Source organism: Microtus ochrogaster, chromosome 10 (assembly GCF_000317375.1).
Source record: "Microtus ochrogaster isolate Prairie Vole_2 chromosome 10, MicOch1.0, whole genome shotgun sequence".
In the NCBI taxonomy this organism is placed as follows: Eukaryota; Metazoa; Chordata; class Mammalia; order Rodentia; family Cricetidae; genus Microtus; species Microtus ochrogaster.
This window is the reverse complement of record NC_022016.1, coordinates 75858348-75871668: the sequence shown is the minus strand read 5'-3', so window position 1 is coordinate 75871668 and position 13321 is coordinate 75858348. Positions and strand designations below refer to the sequence as shown.

Below are 13321 nucleotides of genomic sequence, written 5' to 3'. Positions count from 1 at the left end.
CCTGCCTCTGCCTCCCGAGTGCTGGGATTAAAGGCATGCACCACCATCGCCCGACCACTAGAAGATATATTTTCAAAACAATGTGAAAGTTTATTTGAGGTGAATAAAAGAATTCTATTATATTTTCTCAACAGTAACAATAATTTTGGTGATGATAATAATCACAAAAAAAGAATGGTAAAAGAATAATTAAAACAACCATCACTATGAACACCTACTTTTATATCTATTGTTAAAAGGCATTCAATTTCTCGATTTTATTTATTATGTTGCATGAGACAGGTTCTCGCTATGTAGCCTTGGTTGGTGTGGAGTTTCCTATGAGTTTCCAGAATAGCCTGAAACTCACAGACATCCCCTGACTCTGCTATCTTGAGAACTGGAATTAAAGGCTGAGTGCATGCCAAGTTGCTTTTGTTTTCTGACTTTTGAGAAAAGGCATTACTATGTGGCCAGGTTAGTTAGTTTGGAACCGCCTTCTCATGCACCTACTCATGCACTACTTCAGTGTGTGTTATACAAGACAACACTAGAAAAGTTTTATCATTATATTTTGTTTAATTTTGTCTGTTAAGACAGGCTCTTCTTCCAGGCGGTGGTGCATGCCTTTAATACCAGCATTTAGGAGGAAGAGGCAGGCGGATCTCTGTGAGCTCAAGGCCAGCCTGGTCTATAAAAGCTAGTTGCAGGACAGGCTCCAAAGCTACACAAAGAAACCCTGCAGACCACCAGGCTGGCCTCGAACTCACAGATATTAACCTGCCTCTGTCTCCTGAGTACTGGGATTAAAGGCGTGGGTCACCATTGCCTGGTTGAAGATTATTTCAAAAAAAAAGAAAGAAAAAAGAAAGAAAAGAAAAAATTCTGAATTTCCCCATGTGGCCCCAGACAAGACAGGTAAATAAAATATTTTTCTGGAATGATAGTGGTAAAATAAGAACCTGGATGCTCACCCTCTGTGGCCCATTAACCTGCTCTCCAGCTTCAAGGTAGCAAAGTTCCATGACTGAAGAAGGTAAGGGAAATGAGACTGAAGGCCAAAAACTCAAACCTCAAAATTAATTAGCAGCATTTGGTTAAATAAGACAAAACAAAAAAAATTTAAAATAAAAGCTACAATCATCATCATCAATGAGTGAGAAAAAAAAAAAACCCAGGAACATAAATTAACGTAAAAACAAAATACGCAACCACAACTCTAGATCCCATGAATAATAAAAGGCAATATTATCAACTCTCTATTCACAGACATAATAACCTAATTTCTTTCCGATTTTTGGTTGTTTTCTTTCTTGCTTACTTAGTTTCATGGTAGTCCAACCTACTCTCAAACTCGGTATATAGCCCAGAATGACATTAAACTTCTGATCCTTCTGCCTCCAACTCCCCAGGTTTTGGGCTTACAAGCACGCACCACACTTGATGGATGTGGTACTGTGGAAGCAAACACTGGACTTCATGCATATTAGGCAAGCACCCTACCAAATAAGCTAAATCTCTACAATGTATGTTTGTCTGTTTGTCTTTTAAGATAGGGTTTCACTGTAGTACAGGCTGGCATTGATGTCACAGTAATCTTCATCCCTCAGCCTCCCGAAGTGCTTCAATTACAAGCATGAGACACACTCAATTAGATAATTTCTTAAAAGATACATTTCTGTCAAAATGCACACAAGGAAAAACAATCTGAATAGGCATTTATCTGTTAAATTAAACCAATACCTAATAACATTCCAAAAAACATTCCAACAATATATCAAAATAATTATAAATCAAGACCAAGTGAGAGGGGCTGGAGAGATGGCTCAGTGGTTAAGAGCACTACCTGCTCTTCCAAAGGTCCTGAGTTCAATTCCCAGCAACCACATGGTGGCTCACAACCATCTGTGATGGGGTCTGGTGCCCTCTTCTGGCCTTCAAGCATATACACAGACAGAATATTGTATACATAATAAATAAATATTTAAAAAAAAAAAAAGACCAAGTGAGATACATCCCAAGTATTCAAAACTGGTTCAACATATAAAAATCAAACTAACCTATCACTAACAAGTAAAAGAAAAGTCATATTACTATATCAAGATTCAGAAAAAGCGTTTGTTTGATAAAACTCAAAACCTATTAACGAGAATGAAAGAAAAGCCAGACAGAGTAGCACACAACTATTTCCAAGTTTAAGAAGGATCAGATAAATTCAGAGTTTAAGAGAAGTTTGGCCAACACAAAAACAAAACAAACAAACAAACAAAAAACCTATATCCTCAAAAGACCAAAATAGCTAGGCATGGTGGTATAGGACTACAATCCTGACATTCAAGAAGCAGAAACATAAGGATCATCAAGACCAGATATATCAAGACCAGATATATCAAGTTCTAGGCCAACCAAGGGCTACATACAAAAATCATAAACTTTAAACAAAATGAAACTAAAATCACTACAATAAAAACAAAAAAATCCCCCATAAATTAGGTGAGTAGGGAATTGTTTTAACTTAATATGGAAAAAAGTCTACCACAATCTACAGGCCTCTTTTCTCTTTGAGAGTGCTTAAGTTAGGCACTGGCATTGTGTGTGGTACCTCTGCATAGTAGTAAAATTTTCTGCTCTTCCTTGAAGTTAATTTGTATTTTTCGTTCCAGTCCTTGCCTGACCCTCATGCTTGCTTCCTTCCTGAATTCAGTCTTCTCCTTGTAATACATACTACTTGAGAAATTTTGCTAAAGACCATGGCTGGAGAGATGGTTCACTGATTAAAATGACTTGATGCTCTTACAGAGGACCAAAGTTTGTTTCCAAGCACATCTTGGGAAACTTGAACACACATGGTATATACTCATATATGAACATTAAAAAGATACTGGTCAGACTTTACCATACACCATTCTACAGATCTAGGGATGACAGATAAGCATATAGAAAGATATGTAAGGAATGGGGAAATGCTGACTGAAACAATGAACTACCACAGCACATCTAATAGAATGGCCAAAGTACAGAACAGAGGTATAACAGAAATTCTAGTAAGGGTGTGGAGCTCAGAGGTGCTTTCCCTCACTCTGGTAGAAATACAAAATGGTACGGCCACTCTGGAGCTCCACATTTTCACTTTAAAATTCTAAAAACTCACATGCATTGTTCAGCAATTCTGCTCAATAACATGTACCTGAAAGTCTTGAAAATAAACTGGCAAAAAAAAAGAGTAATTAGGTCTTTTTGTCAGTTTGAAACAGGGTTTCATGTATTCCACACTATCCTCAAAGTCAGAATGTAGCAGAGAATAACTTCCTGTGCTCCCATCTCTAAAAGGCCTCCTTCATTTGGGTTTGAGAATCAAGTTCAGCGTCTCATGTATGTTAGGCAAACACTTTACAAACACAACTACTTCCCCAGCCTTGGTTTTTGTTGTTGTTGTTGTTGTTGTTTGATTTTGATTTTGAGACAAGGTCTTGCTCTATAGCCAGAGCGGGCCTTGGACTTTTAATCTTTCTGCCTCAGCTCCCAACTGCTGGGATTACTAGAACACATCAAGCCAAATTCATTTATGTAGATCTTTATATCATCTGTATTATAATTGTCAAAACTTGAGAGCAACTGCGATGTTTCTCAGTGGGTAACTGAATAAAGAAACTGACATACAGTAAAGCAAATGAGGTATTTACTGATGAAAAGACATGAAAATATAAATGCATATTACTTAATTCGAATTTGTAAGGCCTTCTTCCCCATAGGCCATATGTATAATTTTAAACCATTTATTTATTTTTATTTTTATGTGTATGGGTGTTTTGCCCACAACAATGTCTGTGTACCACCTGTGTGCCTGGTGCCCAGAGAGGCCAAAAGAGAACACCAGATCCCTGGGACAAAAATTGCAGATGGTTGTGAGCTGTCATGTGGGTGTTAGGAACTGAACCTAAGGGCTCTGCAAAAGTAGCCAGTGCTCTTAAACTGCTATGCCAACTCTCCAGCCCTCAGATAGTTAAGTGACAACTTTCTACAACTTAGAATCACCTCTGACAGAGAGCATGAGTGATGGATTGCCTAGATAAAGTTGGCCTGTACACATGACTGTGGAGGGCTGCCTTAGTTGTTAACTCATGTAGAAGGACCCTCCACATTGGGCAGCACCATTACCTAGATGCTGTGAGAGAAAAGACTATAACAGGGACAGCTACCAAAAAGAAAGCAGTAAGCATGGATGTATTGATTTCTCAATCTTGACTGTGGATGTGGCATAATCAACTATCTCAAGTTCCTGCTGTGTGACTTCTCTGAAATTATGAAATAAAGAGGAAACTATTTAAGCCAAATAAACCTTTTCCTCCCCTAAGCTACTTTTTTTTTGTCAGAATACTTTATCATAGTAAAGAAACGAAACTGGAACAATTTGTTAAAGGTTTGGTCATCCAGATGATGCTACGAAGATCTTATTAGGCTTTTTATGGCAAATTATTAGGTTATTGAGAATAGGTTCTACAAGTGGATTGTGAAACCCCAGTTTCAGTGTCTCTGTGTCCTGGCTCATTAATATGTTTTATGGCAAATTATTAGGTTATTGAGAATAGGTTCTACAAGTGGATTGTGAAACCCCAGTTTCAGTGTCTCTGTGTCCTGGCTCATTAATATGTACCACCTGCTCCAACACATACATGAAACATGATATGCTAAGAAAGAAAGGGACCAACTAACATTAAACAATATTCACTAGAATCGTAAGCCTAAATGTAGTAATAAGAAGGGTGGGCTGTGTCCCGCCACCCAGCAAGCTTATGCCCGAAATAACAACACACAAATTGTATTCATTTAAACACTGCTTGGCCCTTTAGCTCTAGCCCTTACTGGCTGATTCTGATATCCCGATCAAACCATCTCTAATAATCTGTGAGCACCGGTCTTACCGGGAAGATTCTAGCCTATGTCCATCCTGGGTCGGAGCTTCATCGCTTGTGCCTCAGAGAGCAGAGCTCTCGCCTCTGCCCACAAGAGTGGAGCATTGTGTCTCTCTGAGGCGTCTGCCCCTCTTGAGCTGTCGAGTCTGAGCTCATTTCCTCTTCCTCCCAGCATTCTGTTCTGTTTACTCCACCCACCTATGTTCTAAGCTATGAGCCCAAGCAGTTTGTTTATTACTTAACCAATGAAATCAACAGATTGATATATGACACTCCCACATCACCTAAATATCCCATTTATTATAGGCTACTGTCCTAGTTCACTATATTAATGTGAAACTGATTCATGCAAACAAAAAGCCAAACAAAAAGGTTAGATACTGGGAATGAATGATTCTAACGATTTGATATTCTACACAAACACAAAATTATGGAGATACTAAAAAGATAAGTGATTACCAGGAGTTGGCAGGATGGAGGCTGACTAGACAAAGCAAATACAAGTTCAGAAAAAAAGTACTGTATAATAACAATGTGTACATAATTATCTATTCAAATTGATATGATATGCAACACAGAGTGTGACCCACAAATGTAAACTATGGATTTAGCCACTGTAGATTTACAGGCTTTAATAATGGAGGAGTGCCTGCCCAGGTAAGGTTATATAAGAAATCTCCAGCCGGGCGGTGGTGGCGCATGCCTTTAATCCCAGCACTCGGGAGGCGAAGGCTGAGGCAGGCGGATCTCTAGGAGTTTGAGGCCAGCCTGGTCTACAAGAGCTAGTTCCAGGACAGGCACCAAAGCTACAGAGAAACCCTGTCTCGAAAAACAAAACAAAAAACAAAAAAAAAAAAAAAGAAAGAAATCTCCACATATTCCTTTATTTTGCTGTGATCTTAAAATTACAAAAAAAAATACTGTTTTGACTGGGAATATATCTCAGTAGTACAGTGCTCACCTATTACACATACATGAGGCTCTAGGCTTGATTCACAGCACCACAGACTTGTAAAACCAAGAACAAAGACATAAAATACCAAGTATAGTACTTAGTTAGAAATTTCTGCCCGGGGAAAAAAATATTAAATTTTTTTTTTTTTTTGTTTTTTTGAGACAGGGTTTCTCTGTGGCTTTGGAGCCTGTCCTGGAACTAGCTCTGTAGACCAGGCTGGTCTCGAACTCACAGAGATCCGCCTGCCTCTGCCTCCCGAGTGCTGGGATTAAAGGCGTGCGCCACCAACGCCCGGCTATTAAAAATTTTTATTTCCCTGGTACTGACCATAAAAAGGGAAAGAGGTACTGCTAAAACCACAAGATTCATGAGACTATTTGAAAATTTAGGACTGGCAATCAGATATTTACAACACATGACTTTATATTTTGTCATTATCTTCTTTGCCATCATATTATAATTTATGTGAGAACAGAATATGTGGTTTTTCTAGCCAGGCATAGTGGCACACACCTTTATTCCTAGCACTCAGGAGGGAAAGGCAAGCAGACCTCTGTGAATTTGAGGCCAGCCTGGTCTATAAAGCAAGTTCTAAAACAGCCAGGCCTGTTAGACAGAGAAACCCTGTCTCAAAAAACAAAAATCAAAACGAAAGAATATGTGATTTTCCAAATGCTTCTGGTATTTTTCTCCTATCTCTAAACAGTTATACTTCTAAGAAGACAGAACTACATCTTCTCTAATGCCCACAAATCCACTCTGTGCCCAAAATGGAAGATTGAGAATTATTTTACACCTATTTCAGAGAGCATAAACTGGCAACAGAAATTGGCACTGAGTCACCAATTTTTGGTGAATATGAACATAATAACCTCCTTTCAAAGTGCATTCTTATGTTTAGCTAATATGACTTTAGAAGAAATAAGGAAATTTTTCTACTTTCTTTCTTTTTTCTTTCTGGTTTTTCCAGACAGGATTTCTTTGTGTAACCCTGTTACACAGGCTGTCCTGGAACTTGCTTTGTAGGACAGGCTGGTCTTAAACTGACAGAGATCCACCTGCCTCTGTCTCCCAAGTGCTGGGATTAAAGGCGTGAGCAGCTAGCGCCAATTTTCCTGCTTGTTCTTGACAAGACTTTTCAAGGCTGTCAAAATAGACACTGGAATACATAAGGCAGGAGGAAGAAGTAAAGTACTCTAGAGAGAAGAAACTTTATCTTTCCATGTGAGGGCCTAGAATATGAGTGAATCTGTGGTGAACTAAAGGAACTTAATACACATCTGCAGGGGTTTTTTTGTTTGTTTGTTTTTTTGAGGGGGGCGGGTGGGGAGGGGGGTAGGGGGGAAGGGTTTCCCTGTGTCGCCCTGGTATTCAACTCTGTAGACTAGGTTGGCCTCAAACTCAGAGATTCACCTGCCTCTGCCTCCTGGGTGCTGGGATTAAAGGATTGCACCACCAACAACCAGCTCATGTACAAATATTCTAAGACTACAACATTTTAAACTATTATAAGATATTCAACAGTTCCAGTTACCTCACATTCCTCTGGTAGTCACTATGCTCCTTTAATAAAATTTCCCAACAGGCTCACTATTTCATTATAGTATTAATTTTAAAAGAAAACTCAGAATATGCATGACAGAAAAATTTCTCATTATTTCATGAACTCAGCAAGTTCTGTTTAAATCCATGATTTGCTTGAAAACACCTGTAATACTTCGTTTTTAGACAAGTTATCACTCAATTGCTTAGGATGTCCTGAAACACACTATGCAAACCAGACTGGCCTTGAACTCACGATAATCATATTTCTTTGACCTCCCAAGTGTTGGAACTACAGGCCAATGTGCTCTGGGCTCTACAGTATTCTGGAAAACTAACCTCTTGTAGGACTGGGATAACTGGTGGCTTTCTTTGCTGCAGAAAGTACAGCACCATAAGGATATACGCATATGAAGATAAACTTCCCCGAGATGCATCTCCAATGTCACAGCGCTAGAAGACAGAATGATTACAAATAAAAATTAATAGTCTAATTCCACAAGCTATTGATGACTCTGATATTCCATTCTGTTTTTATTTATCCATTCATTCATTCATTTTTGAAGCAAGGTAATCTCTCTATGGAGTTGTGGCTGTCCTGGAACTCACTATGCAGATCAGGGCCTCAAATTCAGAGATTTACCTACCTCTGCCTCCTAAGCACTGGGATTAAAGGTGTGCATCTGATCATGCTTAGCAACTCTTTAAAAATCAGTTTAATAAAATGTTAGAAAAAACAGTCAGGCACTATGAAAATAAAAGAAGCAAAACAAATTTAATGACCTAGTATTTCCATTCCAAAAATTATCTTTAAAAATGTATATAATAACAAAAAATTTGATTTTAAAATTGGAATAGTTATAATAGCAAAACCTTAGGAAAAAATTAGTTTATCAGTAAAGTTTAGGATAAAAGTACTGGAGCTATCCACACAAACTAGTAGCAGTACTTACCACTTTTAAAAAGGTTAATTAAATTTAAAAAAAAATAAGGGTTGGGAAAATGGCTTAGTGGAATAGAGCAATTGCTATGAAAAACAAGAGGGGCTGAGTTCAAATCCCCAATTTCCACATAAAAGCACAAAAGGGCTGGCTACATGTGTCTATGAGCCCAGCACTGAAAGACAAAGACAGAAACATTCTGGGAGCTTGTGGGTCAGCTATCTTTTTTAAAAAAAAAACCTCAGAGACCAGCCAGGCATAGTAGCACACACTTTTAATCCTAGAATTTAGGAAGCAGAGGCAGCAGGATCTCTGTGAGTTTGAAGCCAGCCTAGTCTACAGAGCAAATTCCAGGACAGCTAAGGCTACGTAGTAAGACCTTATAACATAAATAAATTAAAAGTAAATAAATTAAAATGTAATAAAAGCTCAGATATAACTCAGGAGATTAAAAAAGAAAGACAATGTAAGCCAAATAACCAGAGCAAGACCCTATCTTAAAAGAGAATGAAGAAAAAAAAAAAGAAAACTATATAAATAAAATTGAGACAGTATTTTTCACAAGTTTAACACCAGTACGTTTTAATTTAGCTATCACAGTACTACATAACAAAACAGATGATTTAACTTCTGCATAAGTACCTTGGCAAACACTTTCATAGTATATCCCAAGTACTGTACTCTAGGATCAATAGCTGCATACGTAGCTAGCATTCTTGTGTTGTGCTGAGCCTGAAAAAAAAAATTACATATTTGAAATCATTTTTTTAAATATTTATTTATTATTCAATTATACAATATTCTGCCTGTGTGTATGCCTACAGGCCAGAAGAAGGCACCTGACCCCATGACAGATGGTTGTGAGCCACCATGTGGTTGCTGGGAATTGAACTCAGGACCTTTGGAAGAGCAGGCAATATTCTTAACCTCTGAGCCATCTCTCCAGCCCCCATTTGAAATCATTTAATATATACTAATAAACTTACAAATCAGGTAAAAACATACAACATGCTGTAAATAGTATATTGTGATTTCAAAATGCCTAACAATTAGTCAAACAAATCAACCTCACTCTGAAATCAGTATCAAAGCTAAAATACTTTTTCCTTACACTGCTCAGAGTTGAGAATTTACACATACCAATAATTTGCCAACTTTTTTTTTTTTTGTGAATAAAGAAAAGTGGGAGCCGGGCGGTGGTGGCGCACGCCTTTAATCCCAGCACTCAGGAGGCAGAGGCAGGCGGATCTCTGGGAGTTCGAGGCCAGCCTGGTCTACAAGAGCTAGTTCCAGGACAGGCACCAAAGCTACAGAGAAACCCTGTCTCAAAAAACAAAACAAAACAAAACAAAGAAAGAAAGAAACAAAGAAACAAAGAAAAGTGGGAATGCAGTTCCCCCACTATCAAAAATTCCCACATTTGCAGGGATCATCAGCATATCCAATGTAAACCACCTAAGCAATCAAGGTATCTTCCCAGCCAAGGAAGTCTATCTGTCAACTTTTCAAATTAGAAGTATAAACCAATAATAAACATACTAAGAAGACAATCACAGACATTCCCATTCACAATAGCCTCAAAGAAAATAAAGTATCTAGAAACAAACCTAAACAAGGAGGTGAAAGATTTCTATAATGTAAACTTTAAATCATTGAAGAAAAAAATAAGACACTAGACATACCATACTCATGGACTGGTAGAATCAATGTTGTGAAAATAACTTTCTGCCAAAAACCATTACAGATTCAATGCAACTCAATAAAAAATCTCTACCTCATTCTTTACAGAAATAGAAAAAAAGCTATCTGAAAATTCATATGGAAACATTAAAGAGCCTGGAGAGCCAAAAAAAAATCTGATCTTAAGATATAGTACAGAGCCATAATAATAGAAACACTGTAATACAGGCATATAAAAAGCCATGTAGACCAATGAAACAAAATTAAAGACCGAAACATGATATGCCAAACTACAGCCATCTAATATTTGACAAAAATGCCAAAACCATAAGTTGGAGAAAAGACAGCATCTTCAAAAAATGGTCCTGGGAAACTGGACGTCCACATCAAAAGAATGAAATTGTACCGGTATCTATTACCTTGCATAAAAACTCCAAAGACCTAAATCTGAATCCTGAAAACACTGCAACTACTACAAAAAAACAAAGGTATAGCTGTAGAAGAGGACTTTCTAAATTAAGAGTGCACTTGCACAGGAAGGAGCCAACAATTAAGGACCTTATGTAACTAAAAAGTTTTGTATAGCTAAGAAACAATGGTGGCGTACACCTTTAATCACAGCGCTTGGGAGGCAGAGCAGGCAGATCTCGGGGAGTTCCAGGCCAGCCAGGTCTACAAAGTAAATTCCAGTTTAGCCAGAACTGTTACACAGAGAAAATGTCTTGAAAAAATAAACAAACAAACAAACAAATAAAAATAAAGAGAGACAAAAGAAACAATCAAAGAAAGAGGAAATCCACAGAATGGTAGAAAATCTTTGCCATCTGTAAATATGACAAAGGATTACTATTCAGAATATATAAAGAATTAAAAATACAGTTAAAGAAAAAAAAAACACCAAATAATTCATTCAAAACTGGGCTTAGGATCTGAACAAGGAGTTCTTTTTGCTTGTTTTGTTTCTTTTTTCCAAGGTAGGGTTTCTCTGTATAGCCCTGGCTGTCCTGAAACTTACTCTGTAGAACAGGCTTGCCTCAAACTCAAAAGATCCACCTGCCTCTGTCTCCTAGATTAAAGGTGTGCACCACCACACCCAGCTTAGTAAGTTCTTTTTAAAAATAAAAATGGCTGAGAAATATCTCCAAAAAATGTTCATCATCCCTAACAATTAGGATAGCACAAAACAAAACAACTTTGAGATTCCATCTTACCCCATAATAAAACAAGCAACAATAAATGCTGGAGAGGGCCGAGCGATGGTGGCGCACGCCTTTAATCCCAGCACTCGGGAGGCAGAGGCAGGCGGATCTCTGTGAGTTCGAGACCAGCCTGGTCTACAGAGCTAGTTCCAGGACAGGCTCCAAAGCCACAGAGAAACCCTGTCTCGAAAAAACCAAAAAAAAAAAGAAAAAAAAAATAAATGCTGGAGAGGATGTGGTGAACCCTCATCTTCTACTGGTGGGACTGCAAACTTCTATAGCTAGTCTGGAAATCAGCATGGAAAACTCTCAAAAAGCCACAAATAAACCCACCATGTGAGCCAGCTACACCTCTCTCTGGCATATGCCCAAGAGCCAACATCCCACTCTACAAATACTTGCTCAGCTATCTTAACAGCCGCTCTATTCATACTAGATGGGACATCAAAGTTACAAAAATGTATTTCAACTGATGGATGGGTAATGAGAATTTGGTACATATACTCTAGGGAATATAATTCAGCTGTAAAGAAAAATGAAATCATAGAATATGAAGGTAAATGGAAGGAACTGGGAAGAATAAAAATTTGGCATTGAGTGAAGTAACCCAGATCCACAAAGATAAACACATGATATTCTCTCCCATCTAGGGTTTCCTAGGTTCAGATCTTCAGATGTGAGTATATAACCTGAAGTAACTAAAGAAGCCAGGAAAGTTAAAAGTAAAATAAGAAAGAAAGAAAGAAAGAAAGAAAGAAAGAAAGAAAGAAAGAAAGAAAGAAAGAAAGAAAGAGCGAACGAACCATGGGGAAGAACAGAAGAGCAATAGAGAAGAATAACAGTACAAGAGATTTTAGAAAAAATGGGCAGAGGCATTTTAATTACATAAGGGGAGGAGGATTAATTCAGAGGGAGGAGAGTAAACTAACATAAAGTCATAAGGAATCATGTTATTTATCTATCTAAAATTACATTTAATAATACATCTACATATATAGTTAAACAAAATTTCCCCATCTGGGCTGACAATGCTCCCCTCAAAAGCCACAGACTTAACAAGAAAACATACATCAGGCATGAAAAGTTCCTTATTGAGTCGCTGGTCAGGGTTATCTAAGAGACTTCCAAAATATAGGCTATAATGGTTGCCCTTGGTTGCCTCCCAGAAGTTTGCAGTAACTTCCTATTGCTTAAGACATCATGTTGTGTCACGGGTGGGGGTGAGGGGTTGGGAGGGTTGACACACACCTTTAATCCCAGCACTCAGGAGGCAGGCAGATCTCTGTGAGTTCCAGGCCAGCCTGGTTTATAAATCGAGTTCCAGGACAGACAGGACTATTAAACAGAGAAACCCCATCTCAAAAAACAAACAAACAAAACAAATTCTTCTGATACAGGACCTAAAAGAGCCAATCTAGTTCTAGCCCAAAAGCCTTCTCACTGAGGACTAGCTTTTATTCCAGAAGATTCCATGCAAGTTTCCAAGAGAGGGAAGTAACCAATATTCCTATTCAGCTATGGTGCCTACAAGCTAAAGCAAAGATAAGCATGGCACCACATCAAAGGTGCAACAAGTGGTGCACTTGCCTTAATTACCTTAGCAGTAACCAATATCTTTTTAATTAGACTTAAGGCCAACTCAATAAGAGGGAAATCATGCCTGGTACTGGATCAACTACCAGGGTCCAGTGAATTCATGGATCTACACTCTATACATATTTATCTTTCTACCTGGAGAAGCTATGTCTCTGTGTAACAAATGGAGATCATTACAGAAAAGCAACAACAGTCAAATGCAAGAAAACAATTGACCATGTGAAAGAAGCCCAGCCCTCACTGATCCATCTAAAATTCAACTCTTGCCAGGCGATGGTGGCGCATGCCTTTAATCCCAGCACTCGGGAGGCAGAAGCAGGCGGATCTCTGTGAGTTCAAGACCAGCCTGGTCTACAGAGCTAGTTCCAGCAAACTTCAAGAAGTCCTTGTTTTTTACTGCTGAGTAGTACTCTAATATGTATATATTCCATACTTTCTTCATCCATTCTTCTATTGAAGGGCATCTACGTTGTTTCCAGGTTCTGGCTATTACGAACAATGCTGCTATGAACATAG

General features: G+C 38.2%; 1 protein-coding gene across 5 annotated transcripts in view; it reads right to left on the bottom strand.

Annotated features, from left to right (window-relative positions):
* The window catches only part of Tut4 (terminal uridylyl transferase 4), a 99470-nt gene that overhangs the window by 23328 nt on the left and 62821 nt on the right, over positions 1 to 13321 (bottom strand). For all 5 annotated transcript variants that reach the window (XM_013348546.2, XM_013348547.2, XM_026781896.1 and 2 more), the window contains exons 19-20: positions 8973 to 9062; positions 7729 to 7842 (exon numbers count right to left, since the gene is read on the bottom strand). In XM_013348546.2, coding sequence (XP_013204000.1) covers positions 7729 to 7842; positions 8973 to 9062 — 204 coding nt within the window. The remainder of the gene's footprint in view (positions 1 to 7728; positions 7843 to 8972; positions 9063 to 13321) is intronic.